General features: G+C 41.1%; 1 protein-coding gene across 6 annotated transcripts in view; it reads left to right on the top strand.

Annotated features, from left to right (window-relative positions):
* Positions 1 to 12522, top strand: part of ELAVL4 (ELAV like RNA binding protein 4) — an 88523-nt gene extending 76001 nt beyond the window's left edge. For 2 of the 6 annotated variants that reach the window (XM_043878393.1, XM_043878392.1), the window contains exons 4-7: positions 2543 to 2696; positions 4595 to 4820; positions 6446 to 6484; positions 9568 to 12522. In XM_043878393.1, coding sequence (XP_043734328.1) covers positions 2543 to 2696; positions 4595 to 4820; positions 6446 to 6484; positions 9568 to 9895 — 747 coding nt within the window. In that variant the 3' untranslated portion in view covers positions 9896 to 12522. The other 4 variants (XM_043878391.1, XM_043878390.1, XM_043878394.1 and 1 more) reach the window with 3 other exon arrangements.
* The last annotated feature ends 381 nt before the right edge of the window (positions 12523 to 12903 follow it).

Genomic DNA, 12903 nt, shown 5'->3' with positions numbered 1-12903 from the left:
AAGAGACCATGCCTGTTCTTGCTTGCTGTATATCCCCAGCATACAGCACTATGCCTGGCTCATAGTAGATCTTCAGGAAATGTTTTATAAGAGTGGCCTCTAAATTTAGTTCTTGAACAAGATTCAGTCCTTCCCACCCCAGATCCTGGAGAATAGGAGACTTATCTCTTAGCTCACAGCTGAGCAGATTATCGTAGCTATGATTCTGGATGCTTAATGCTCCCCCTAAGTGGAGGAATTCAAGCTGCAGTTAACCCAACATACCATTAATGTCCAGGTCATTCATTATGATCTGTGGGTGTTCATTCACTCTTTCAGTAGATGTTGAGCACCCTGTGAGTGAAGGAGCTAGAACCACAGAGATGAATAAGATACACACACGCTAATGCATGACCTCAAGGAGATCAGCAGACTAGATAGAGAGATGGAGAATCAAGGTCAAAATGGGTTAAGTACCATGGGTGCAGTTCATTAAGAGCACTGCCAGGGAGATTTTTAAGAGAAGGTAAAATTAGGGAAAGCCATCTAGAGAAGGTGGCATTCGAGCTGGACCTTAAAAGGGCCATACGATTAGGACCTGAGGAAATAGGTGAGAAAATGTTCCCTCTGGACAAAAGCATAAAGATGAGGATGTATGTTTTGGGGGAACATTAAGATCATTCAGATAATTAATTTGTCAGCAATTGGCAGGGGTGAGACCAGGGTGACCCTCATTACCATAGACATATCACTGTGATGTTTTTATTTCCTTCTCCCTACTGCTCCCTCCTCATGCCTAAGAAAAACACTTCTGCTAGATTATAACCTGAAAGGTCAGGGTAGGACAACCTTATGTGGAGTGATGCCCTGTGTTGGCAGTCTCATGGTTCTTCAGTCCTCACCCCTAAATGCACACACAAGGACCTTCCATGCAAAGTCCTCTCTGCATGTCATCCATTTGCTGGGAAGGAGCCTACAGAGGCCATACGTGAGTTTCTAGAAGAGGTAGATACTGCCGACAGGATTCCTTGCTCCACTGGCAGTAGGAGGCTGGCGAGGCAGATTCGTCACTCACATCATTTTATCTGTTGAGTCAACATCTATTTTTAGGTGTGGAACCCATAAAGGGACCTGGCATCTCTGCATGGAAGGGGATAGAGTGAGGGGATATACTCATCTTTCATGCCCCTCTGTGGGATTCACTGCTAGACCCATTCTCAGAGGCAAGGTCTGCTTCACTGATGGAGATTTAGTTCCTAATGCCAATTAGGTCCAATTTAATGCATACAATTCCTTTTGCAAACGTGCTTTCGTGTTTGCAGAGAATACATACACACAAGCATACCCACTCACTCCCTCACCCCTGTAGTCTTAGTAGGTCCTGTGAATTGTTTATACAAATTAAATAAAACTGAAAAATGCTAAGGCATATAGGTCCCTTCCTGTCCAACATTGTCAGATGTGCTCTGAAATGACTGTTTTCATCATCTATTCTGAGCCATAACCGCCCCAGAAATAGCTTTAGCAGGAAAATGCTTTTGTTAGACTAGCTGTAAATTATATTTCAAATGTCTGATGTTGTTTTCTTAAAAAAATAAATAAATAAGTAAATGAAAGTCTAAAATTAATGACTGCTGGGGTTTGCTTTGCTTATGTGTACTGCTACAGATTTGGCTTCTTGCAGATGGAATTTCAGATCTGTTTACACTTCTGTGTTAGCTTTTTGGGGAGAAAAAAAAAGCAGTTGAGAGATCTGGGAGGACAAATTTATAAAGTCAAACTTATTATAACCATCAAAGAGGCTCGCATCTCTCTCCACTGGCCTCTCCTCCCTCATTCCCATCGTGACCTCATTTTGTTTATTGTGGTTTTAGCTGCTCCGCCTCCAAGTTCGAAGGCAACTGGTTCTTGCAGATGCTATGACAAGGTCACATATCTAGTTTCACAAGCAGATGTTCATTCAGCCCCATTTCACCAGCACTTTGTCATTCAGCGAGAGCAGACCTTGTGGGAACAGATTGGAACAACACAAAGGATGGGACATAAAAAAAAAAAAAAAAAAAAAAAATCTTGCAGAGAACCTGATCGCTTTTTATGTGTTCAAGAAGGGACTGGGGGTTGGGAGTGGCAAGGAAAGAAAGCTGCAGAGCAGAATTTTATGGGAAAATTTTTTTTTTTTTTTTGGTTTATTCAAAGATTATTATGTGTTGGATACAGTAAATCATCTATACACCCACATCCTGGAGGTAAATCTTCAGAACTCCATGCGTGGGTTGTTCTGCATTTAACAGCTGCCATACAGTAGCTATTTTGTTCTGCACTTAGAGACCCTTATCTGTGCATTTGTTTTAAGTTATCATCCACTCTCCTTTTGTTCCTCTATTGCTGTTCTCCTGGTTCTCATTACTAGTACAAGCACAGCTAAAAATCTGAACTACAGACTTATCTGAACTGACACTGTGAGTTAGAGTGATAGACGTGGGCTGTCGTCTCTGTTGTGGACTCAGCCTCTACTTGGAGGGTGTTGCCTGTAATGCATTTAGCACCTCTTGCCTTTTCCTAGGTCTCATATGCCCGTCCGAGCTCTGCCTCAATCAGGGATGCTAACCTGTACGTTAGCGGCCTTCCCAAAACCATGACCCAGAAGGAACTGGAACAGCTTTTCTCACAATATGGCCGTATCATCACCTCACGAATCTTGGTTGATCAAGTTACAGGTGAAGTATTTCTAGGCTATTTCCTTCCCTTGGGTCAGCGTCACCAGCCAGTGCCCTGTGACCCGCAGGAGCAGAGGGGTAATGGTTACTTACGGGAAAGGATATGGGTCGTAAGTAGGCAGCTTTTTGACTTAGAAGAAAGACTTTTTATCAATGAACTGCTGAAATTTAAAATGGGCCATCCTGGGAAGTAGAAGGACTCCATTATGGGAATGGTGCCAGCAGCAGCTAAGCTACTTGGCAGAGTTGTAACGAGGATTCAGCCACTAGGCTGGGAGTGGGGCTGAATGACCTTCAAAGTCCCTTTCAACCCTCAACCAAATAACATTACTTTTGCATGTGAAAAGAACCTCTGTGTATAGCTCTGGCTGCTCTGATAGCACTGTAGAGTTAGAGGGGAACTGAAATTGGCTCATTTCACAGGTAAGAGAACAGAGGTCCAAAGTGGGACAGCTGTCCAGTTAGTAGCGGTGCAGGGATACCCCGGCATTGGATCCCGCGGTACTTGGGCTATCATAAAGAAAAGCAACTGCCACCGCCTCTCAGTAAGAAAGGCACCCAGGTTGCGTTTTTGATGACAAGGTTTTCACCTACTCTAATTAAAAACACCCCCTGAGAGTCATTTGAAAGTGAGAGTGTTAGTCACTCAGTCATGTCTGACTTTTTGTTACCCCATGGACTGTAGCCCACCAGGCTCCTCTGTCCATGGAATTCTCCAGACTAAAATACTAGAGTGAGTTGCCATTCCCTTCTCCAAGGGATCTTTCTGACCCAGGGATCCAACCCGGGTCTCCTGCATTGCAGGCAGATTCTTTACCATCTGAGCCACCAGGAGAGTCATTTAGCATGTGTTTATCATCTGATTATTGCAACAAACCTCACTGAAGGTAGCTCTGCCCCAGATGCTATGCAGAGGGACACCAGAGGTCAGGGACGAAGGTGTCACAGCCCCATCCTTACAAGACCACAAGTGTGATCCTCACAAGACCTTACAAGTGTGATGAGTACCAGCTAGAGCTGCCCAGCACCCCAGGAGCGTTCAGGAGAAGGTGTGCTGTGCCTGCTAGGCACTGATGGAAGGGAAGTCTCCATCAAGGGGATGGTGTTTGAACAGAGTTTTAGAGGGTGACTTGAAGCTGTCTGGTGAGAAGGAGAGATAGAACATTCTAGGTGGCTAAGATATATCCCATAGAATAGATGATAGGACATACCCAAAGGCACGGAGTGAAGGAGGAACACAGCCTGTTCAAGGAATATCTGGCAGTTAGCTTGGCTTACATGAGGTTCAGCAGGGAGTTGGGGCCAGATCCTCAGGGGCATTAAATGCCATGCCAAGAAGTCTGGAATTCCTCTGTATGCCACCTGGAGCCATGGACGGGGTTTTTATGGCTTTTGTTCATTTCTTTTTCTGCCTTTGGAGTAGGGAACAATGAGGAACAGGTATATTCACAGGGTAAAAAACAGAAAAGGTACAAAAAGGTATAAAAGGTGTTTTTAAAGGGTATCATATGGTTAGAGTTTGCTTTCAAATGGATTATTTAGTTGCCAGGTATGGAGGACACATTGAGGGGCTACAGACTGGACTGCGGATGGTCAGTTACAGCAGCTAAAGGGAGGCTTGAGGGCTGAGCAGGGTGGTGGAGGAAGGCAGGAAGGGACAGATGTGAAATATGCCTGTGTTCTGTGGGCAGGAATTGCCAGCCCAGAGCCATGACGGCAAAAAGGCAGGCAGATGCATTTTGATGGGTGAGAGAGATTCAGGAAGCCAGGCTCAGCCCTAGCCCCACAAGTGGGCTGATTCCCCAAGAAACATTGTTGGGACTCAGCCCATATCTTCCTGGGGATCTTTACCAGTTTGGTTTGTTCACTGTTTACAGAGGCTCTTTCTCTTTCCCCAGGAGTGTCCAGAGGGGTGGGATTCATCCGATTTGATAAGAGGATTGAGGCAGAAGAAGCAATCAAAGGTCTGAATGGCCAGAAGCCCAGCGGTGCTACAGAACCGATTACTGTGAAGTTTGCCAACAACCCCAGCCAGAAGTCCAGCCAGGCCCTGCTCTCCCAGCTCTACCAGTCCCCCAACCGGCGCTACCCTGGCCCACTTCACCACCAGGCTCAGAGGTTCAGGTAGGTGTACCCCAGGGCAACAGCCCTGCTACAGGAGTACAGAGCTGGGCAGGAGCCAGGGAAGCCCTTGGCCCTGAAGGATGTGGCTGAGTGAGGACATCTGCCCCCTGGAACCACTGTGGGACACTCCCCCTGAACTTCAGTTTCCACTGCTGTAAAATGTGATGACTGGGCCAGATGCTCTTCTAAGCCCCCTTTCAAACTAGCACATGATTGTGATTAAACTTCAGATTCTTTGATTGAAACAAATTTCTACATTTAAGCAGATAAGAAGGTTCAGTTTCAACAAGAGTTCATCACAGATAAGGGACTCCATTCAGCAGTTTAGACTTAAGGCTAAAGCAGTGACTTTTAATGAAGTCAAAGAAAAGAGTAGCCCAGAAGGCATGTCCTTACCAAAGGGAGTGGTCTGGTCTGCTCTCCTCTTTCTCTGGCCGGTGCTTCTATTGGGTTGGGTGGGGGGGATCCTCTCTTCTATGTTAACTTCACTCTGACATTAAGTCAGTAGACTTTGGGAAGGCAAGGAGGAAGACTTTTTCCAAGCCTTATTAGCGTTTCCCTGATGTACCCAACCCCTAGGAAGCTCCAGGTGCAGTGGGACGTTCTCCTTCTCCTGGGACATTTCTGAAAGGCAGATATCTCTCCAGGAAGGCAATCTGACATTAACCAATCTCTACTGTGCAAGAGATAAGAATATTCTTAACCTACCCATAATAATTCTAAATAATTATTTTAGTTGATCCATGCCCTGACTTCCCTTTAATGAAAGGGTCTTTCTCTTCTTCAAACATCATATGGGTAGTAGGCCCTTCCATCTGGCCATAAAGAGGAGAAAAATCAGCCTCCAAGTGTCCTCCCATGCCCCCTGAATATGAAACGGTTAATGATTTCATGAAGAGTCCAAGTCATCTAATTTTTATTTTGTGTGAGAGCGCATGCAGTATTTATGTAAAAAGCCTTTCCAGCAGGCTTCTAATGGTGGAAACTATGGTTACTACTGCCCCATGATGTGAAAAGCTTGTCCCTGAGTAAGATACTGAACATGAAGGAGATTATAACAAAATGGCAATTTGCTGGGAGGTGTTTTCAGGTTGTAAATAGTAAGCTGATTTTTTTTTTTAAAAGTCTGAACCCTCAAACTCCCTCCTGCCCAAAAATGTGTGTGGTAAGAAGATTTAGTTAACGTAGCCAGGCTAATAGGAAAGATCCATTCTGATATGCATGATGTGTGTGTATGTATTGTTAATCCGTAACAGAGACCTTTAATAAATTTCATTACAATAAAAGGTGAACAACATACGAAGCCATCGGTCCCTTTTTAAAAAATTTCACACACAACATAAATAATATCCACACATGTTCTAAGAGATGGGGGGAGTGAGATTAATTTAGACCTTGAAAGAAAAGAAGGTTCATTTAGACACTTGCTTTGAACTCTAGCATTGACCTCAACATGAATTACCTTAGGTAGGAAAAGGGGAAACTACCAATGGATAGGCTCCTGAGCACCGGGTAAAGTTTTTGAGCTTTTCTTCTTTGAAAATGGAGCATTCTTATTAATAGTTCCATTGAGCGATCTTGCCATCTGTGAGGCATTAACCCAGAGACCCTCCTTCTCTTTGCAGGCTGGACAATTTGCTTAATATGGCCTATGGCGTAAAGAGGTAATTAAAACTCCACAGATTGCCAGATGTCCGTGTTGGCACAGACTGGGGCTAGAATTTTTTTTTTTTAATTCACTAACTTTACTTTTTTTTTTTAATTCTTCCTTTTTCTTCCACCAGCATGTCAGATTCTTTTTTACTTTCAGACCTCAGTTGATTTTGTTTCTTTTAGGGCACACAAGTGTGTTTGTGTGTTTCACTTTTTCTTTTATTTGCAGGTGGGCTTCTCTTACGGTTCAGGTGCCACAGCTACCAAGCCCTTGATAATCTGCTCCTCGAACAGCGCCCTTAAGAGGGAAGGCTGTGACTCTTTGCCAGCTGATTTTGTAAACTTGCAAGGCAACTGTTTTGCATTAGCGATGCCAAGATTCAGTTAAGAGGGCAGATTCCAGCAAATCAAAATTAGAACATTTTGCTAATCATGGTTGACAATCTTATGATTGCCAGTGGAAAAATTAGATTTTGGACTACCAGCCCTGGCCAAGGCATGAATAAAGGCGTGGGTGACCTTATGACTCCTGCCCCCACCTCAGTGTTCATTTCAGGGCACAGCCTGAGAATGAAGTGTATCTGTGTGCACCTCAACCAGAGGTTTCTTTTGTTACAGGTTTTAGCAGTAATTATCAGTCCTCCCTTGGTTATATGTGTATGTATGTTTTAAACTTGCTGTTTCTTTTATTTAAAACCTTTTTTGTGGGATCGAGGGTTCAAACAGAGTCAAAGTTTGGGGGACTTTCCAAATGTAGTCACAGGGGTGTTCCAGACCTAGTCTGAAAACTGAATCTGCAAATTGGGTGCTGTATGTCACTGTGTCCATGAGATTCCCACGTGCACTTTTGATAAGCCCCATTGAGCTGCCAGGGACATCGCATCTTTCTCATCCTGCTCCGCAGAGCTGCACACTTTAATTCCCCTTCCTACTGTCAAGGGAGAAAAGTGTGGTCATGAGTAGTCGGAGTCATACTCCCCATATGAGGCGAGTCTTTTACCACTTGGCTGTGCAGGGTAAGTATTGGGTTGCCCAAAAACTTTGCTTGAGTTTTTCTATAACATCTTATGGAAAAGCCCACACATACTTTTTGGCCAGCCCAGTACCCTGCTCTGGAAACTGGCACACAGTAGAGGAAGTAACTTGACTGCAGACTTCACTCTCAAGGCACCAGCCTCTCGAATTGCAATCCCAGCCCCTATGAGATTGACTGAATTACCTCCATGTATCTGGCACACAGCTTGCCTGTTGCCACACATTTTACATTTTTCCCAGCTCTGTCCCATACCTTTGCTCCTCTCGGACTTAGTGAGATACTGTGAAGAGAGTGATGCTTATATACAGATGAGGTCAGGGAAGACAGCACACACGCTGCCATCTTCTCCAGTTCCCCACCCATAATTAAACATCACAAGTTGATAAGAGCGTTCTCTTTTCCTACTAAGCCCAGATTTGGATCCAGAGCCCTTCCTACCAAAGTGCTCAGGTAGCATTACCATCTGAAGTTGAGGCTCTACTTGAAACCTCTTTGCTAGCCCCTGACTTTGGCTTTATAATATTTAGCTGTTCTCTACCTATAAACTGAAAGAGGTCAGTTGACTTAGTTGGAGGAGAGAAAGTTGAGAAGACAGTCTTCAGAAATTATGCAAATAACAGTTACACATGGATTTGCCCTTCTAAGAATTAGTACCATGATGATTTGGGTTTTGTCCTGTTAATTTGTTTTTAAGTAAGAGGGAAGATTTACTTAGTGAATAATACTGAAAATAATATCTGTTGAGTTGTTATGTTTAGCATATTTTCAGCATCCATTTGATTATTGAAATTCTAATTAGATACAGAGTATTCTTTCATAGGACTTTCAAATCCTATGCATATATGGATATATGCTTATTTTTAAAACAGTCCTAAGTGACACTTAATCCATTCTCTTCCCCAGTTTTTGCTTCCTCTCCTTCTATCCCTCTTTTCAGGAAGAAAGAAAACAAATGAAAAGCAAATACTAATCAGTGTATAGAATCAAAATAACTGTATAAGTTTGGTATAAGTAAAATGTTAACAAATATTTTTTCTGCTGTAGGCACTGGTAACCTAATTGTTTCATCTGATGCATCCATCATGAATCACATACATATTTTATCAGACAATGAATAGTATCTGAAGTATTGTTTTTCTTTCCAAGATTATGTGAAAACTACGAAGATTTTGAAGCCTAATACAAAAGTAGTCATAATAGAACAAATAACAGTTTCCTGCTTTTCTAATGTACAGTGATTCAAGATATGTAAATGCACAAACCACTTGAAATCTCACTCCTGTGATGCTTAGAAATGAATTCCAGATAATATAGCATCAAGGAGTGATCACCTTTATTATTATTGCTCAGGGGTTTTTTTGGAACTCTCTTGAATAAATGCTAAGTGAAACATAAGCCGCCCTTTGGATTAATAACAAGTCATGTCTGTTCATTCTCATGTATCTCCATCCTCAATAATGTCAAGAGATCTTTAACAATTGTTAAGTCAAGGGACTGCAAAGATGGTGGACTTGAGCACTTCTAGGGCCATCGCCTAAACTTCCTTAAAAAAAAAAAAAAAACAGTTTCCCAAGCATTGACCTCTACCAGTGTTATCCACCTATTCAATCAATAAACAGTTATTGAGTGTTTTCTATGTGTCATGTCTGTGAGATTCCTGTATGGCCTCCACTGAATAAATAAATAGAGTGAAAGGATGGATGAGGTAGGGCCCCTTCTGTGAAGAAGGGCTCAGTATCTGCTGTGGGCAGGGAGGGTGGGATACCCAGTGAACATACATTGTGATAGTGTGACAGAGCCTTGCTCTGAGAGTTCTTCCTGGTTTTTAGGAGTTGACCTAGGATTTTCTCTTGGCATTTACATGCCTTAGCCAGTCTAGCTGTTCCCATGAGAAGAAATGCCACAGACATTAGTTTTTGCATTTTGGTTTTTAAACCCTGAAGACTCTCCTGCAAACACTCACTCAGCCCTCTGCCCGTGTCTCTGTCTGTGCATCTGTGTGTTATCCACGGTCAGACTGATGTCTGGACCAGTCCCCCCTTCTGCTTGTCCCCCCAGGTTCTCTCCAATCACCATTGATGGGATGACAAGCCTTGTGGGAATGAACATCCCTGGTCACACAGGAACCGGCTGGTGCATCTTTGTCTACAACCTGTCCCCTGATTCTGACGAGAGTGTCCTCTGGCAGCTCTTTGGCCCCTTTGGCGCAGTGAACAACGTCAAGGTCATCCGCGACTTCAACACCAACAAGTGCAAGGGATTCGGCTTTGTCACCATGACCAACTATGATGAGGCAGCCATGGCCATTGCCAGCCTCAACGGGTACCGCCTGGGAGACCGAGTGTTGCAAGTCTCCTTTAAAACCAACAAAGCTCACAAGTCCTGAATTTCCCATCCTTACTTATTAAATTATATATATAAATATATACGAACAAAACACACGCGCGCACACACACACACACACACACACACAAAAGAGAGAGAAACAAACTTTTCAAGGCTTATATTCAACCATGGACTTTATAAGCCAGTGTTGCCTAAGTATTAAAACATTGGATTATCCTGAGGTGTACCAGGAAAGGATTTTATAATGCTTAGAAAAAAAGAAAAAAAACACAAAAAAATACCTTTGATGCATTGAATGTTCTTTCATAGCTGTCGTTGTTGACTATATATACATAGATAGCGACGTGCAGGGATTTTTACCCAGCCAGCTAACTTTACTACCTTCCTTGAAGGTGGATCTTTTTAAGATGACCATTCGCTCATTTGAAGAAGAAAAACAAAAGACAAAAAAAAATAATAATAAAAATAAAACAATTTTTACAAAGTAATGGGATTCAAAGAGAGAAAATAAAAGATTTTTTTTTTTGTCAAGATGTTGATCCAATCAGATTGGTCAAAAAAAAAAAAAAAACCCCCACACAAATTAAAGAGGAATAATAAAAATTGCAAAAATTAAAAAACTTTTGCAAATTTTTTTATTTTTCCTTTTTTCTTTTATATCATGTGAACTAAAACAGTCTTCTGTTAGGGGATGGGGGCGAGGGGGATACCTGATGACATTAACAATTTAATAACATTAACATTGTTGCCAAAGAGGTGGTCTCTTTGCTGAAAATGGGTTTCAAGAAAAATCTATTTTTATAAAATATAAAGAATTTTTACAAGAGAATCTGGATTTGAGAAAAAAATATTTTGACTGGCTAATTTAGGGGAAATTGACAACTTTGTCGCGTTCATACTGCACTGGTAACTTTTTAGAGATCAAGATGTGTGTTTTAAACTGGATTCGTAGACTGTTTTTTGAAGGATGGGCTATAAACAGATGATCTTCATATCTTTTCATAGCATGTAATAATAATAAAAAAATTATTAATTACTAGGGGAAAGGAGTGTTCGTTCTACCCAGGGTACCACAGTTCCCCACAGTCAAAACCCAAAAGCAAGGAGATGAGTTGAAAGACAGTTTTTCTTTAAGTCATCAGTATGGGATGTCAGCAGAACAAAAACTAAAAAGATTAATTTTCCTTTCGATCTAAAACTTCCTTAGTTTGAGCAGTAGGTGCTACGAAATTATTTACATATCTTAGTATCATAGTTAAATGTAATGTGTTTAGGAGAGGAAAACAAAAGATACATTTGCTTTAAATTCATTAAGGAATTTTCAAATTCACTTTGTAGCCCATGCTGATAGAATTGGGCTGTGTTGGTACATTTGAAACACTGTTTATGTTGCTTGAAACACTTATTTATTTAATCGCCGATGTGATGATGCCTATGGCCGAGATCAAATATAGCTAGATTGGCTAGACTACGTATTTGTTTACTTAAACTATGGGAAGAAGCATATTATTGTGTCATTCTGTTGTGTGTGTATGTGTATATACAATATAAATATATATATATAAAGTTATTTTTTCTTTGGGTTAATTTATTATAAGTTGTAACACTTGGCTAGTTTTGTTTGTATATGTCTTAAAATGTTTTCTTATGATATTTAAGTGACAGTTAAAGAGGTATCAAGGTAACTTGTGTAGAACTATTGTTTGATATATTGTCATGTTTGTTGTGAATATTTTTTTCTTACTGCACAGTAGAAAAATAAAAACAACTGGGTCTTTCTTTTAATGTAATTCAGATTGGGGAAAACAAAACAGAGCTGAGGGAACAAAACGACTGGGGGAGCCTTCTCCCACGTCCCGCGCACTGACCACTTGAGGACGTTTGTGCTTTGTACGGTTATATATTTAAAACAAAAACGAAACAAAAAAATACAAGGGTTCATGCTCTTCCCTGGGTGATAGAAACAGTTACTCGCTATGCATAATCTAGTTGATAGTTAAAATTTGCTATTGCTTTTCTTGTCTTGTTATATACAATCTTTTCAATACCAGTTTAGTCTTAATGGTAATAAAACGTTATGGTTATTTATAACTTGTGCTTATTTTGTGCGTTTTTTCCCATGCTGAACCCACTAAGTGCATGTAGACAGACTGTTGTTTTCACACTGAAGAGGCAAACTTTGTAGTAGTCGTCGTAGTGGTAGGCAGATAATGAAAACCAGGGCTGCACCATAGACTCCTCCTTGAAATTTTTTTTCTATTTTTTTTCCTCGTTTCGGTTTTGAGAAAAAAAACAAAACAAAACACCAGATTTCAGTTCAGAGAACACTCGTTCAACATTCAGGGAAACCTTTTTATATCACCTGCTATGAATGAACGCAGTTTGCTGGCAAAGTTTTGATGCATTTGCTAAGCATTAGTGGGAAAGGCATGCCAACATCTCTTCTCTATAATGTGTTCACTCTTGGGGGAAAAAAAAAGGAAAAAAAATCTTAGGACCAGGCAGTTGTATACTTTAGTTATAATGAATGACTTCATGTTAATCTTGCTAGTTTAGATGATTTCTGAGGGAAAGTATTGTAAATGTTTTTTTTTTCCTTAATCTTGTTGTGTTTTAATTATTTGTACTTTATCTGTCCAGACAATAAATGAAAGTGTGTAGAATGGATTTGAGCTTCCCAGATTTTTAAATGTGTTTATTCACACTTTTTTTTTTTTTTGGTAACATCTTCAGATTTCCCCAATATTTTTACCATTAAACGAAAAAGGCAGAGTAAAATTCTGTTTTGCAACTTAGCCAAGTCTCTCAAAGTCAATTCAGTATTCAAAAGTCATTGCCCTAGTCCCACACTACTATAAGGTGTGGTCTTTAACCCGCAGTATAAGCGTCATCTGGGAGCTTGTTAAATGCAGTGTCTCCGGCTGTATGCAAATCTATATTTAACCAGATCCCCAACTGAATCACTGGTCAAGTGTCAGAAGCACTGTGCTGGTTGATAACAAGCCAACACATTTGGCATTATGTTTGGTTTTATGATCCATTAGCGTC

Source organism: Cervus elaphus, chromosome 20 (genome assembly GCF_910594005.1).
Source record: "Cervus elaphus chromosome 20, mCerEla1.1, whole genome shotgun sequence".
In the NCBI taxonomy this organism is placed as follows: domain Eukaryota; kingdom Metazoa; phylum Chordata; class Mammalia; order Artiodactyla; family Cervidae; genus Cervus; species Cervus elaphus.
This window is presented reverse-complemented; position numbering and strand designations above follow the sequence as displayed.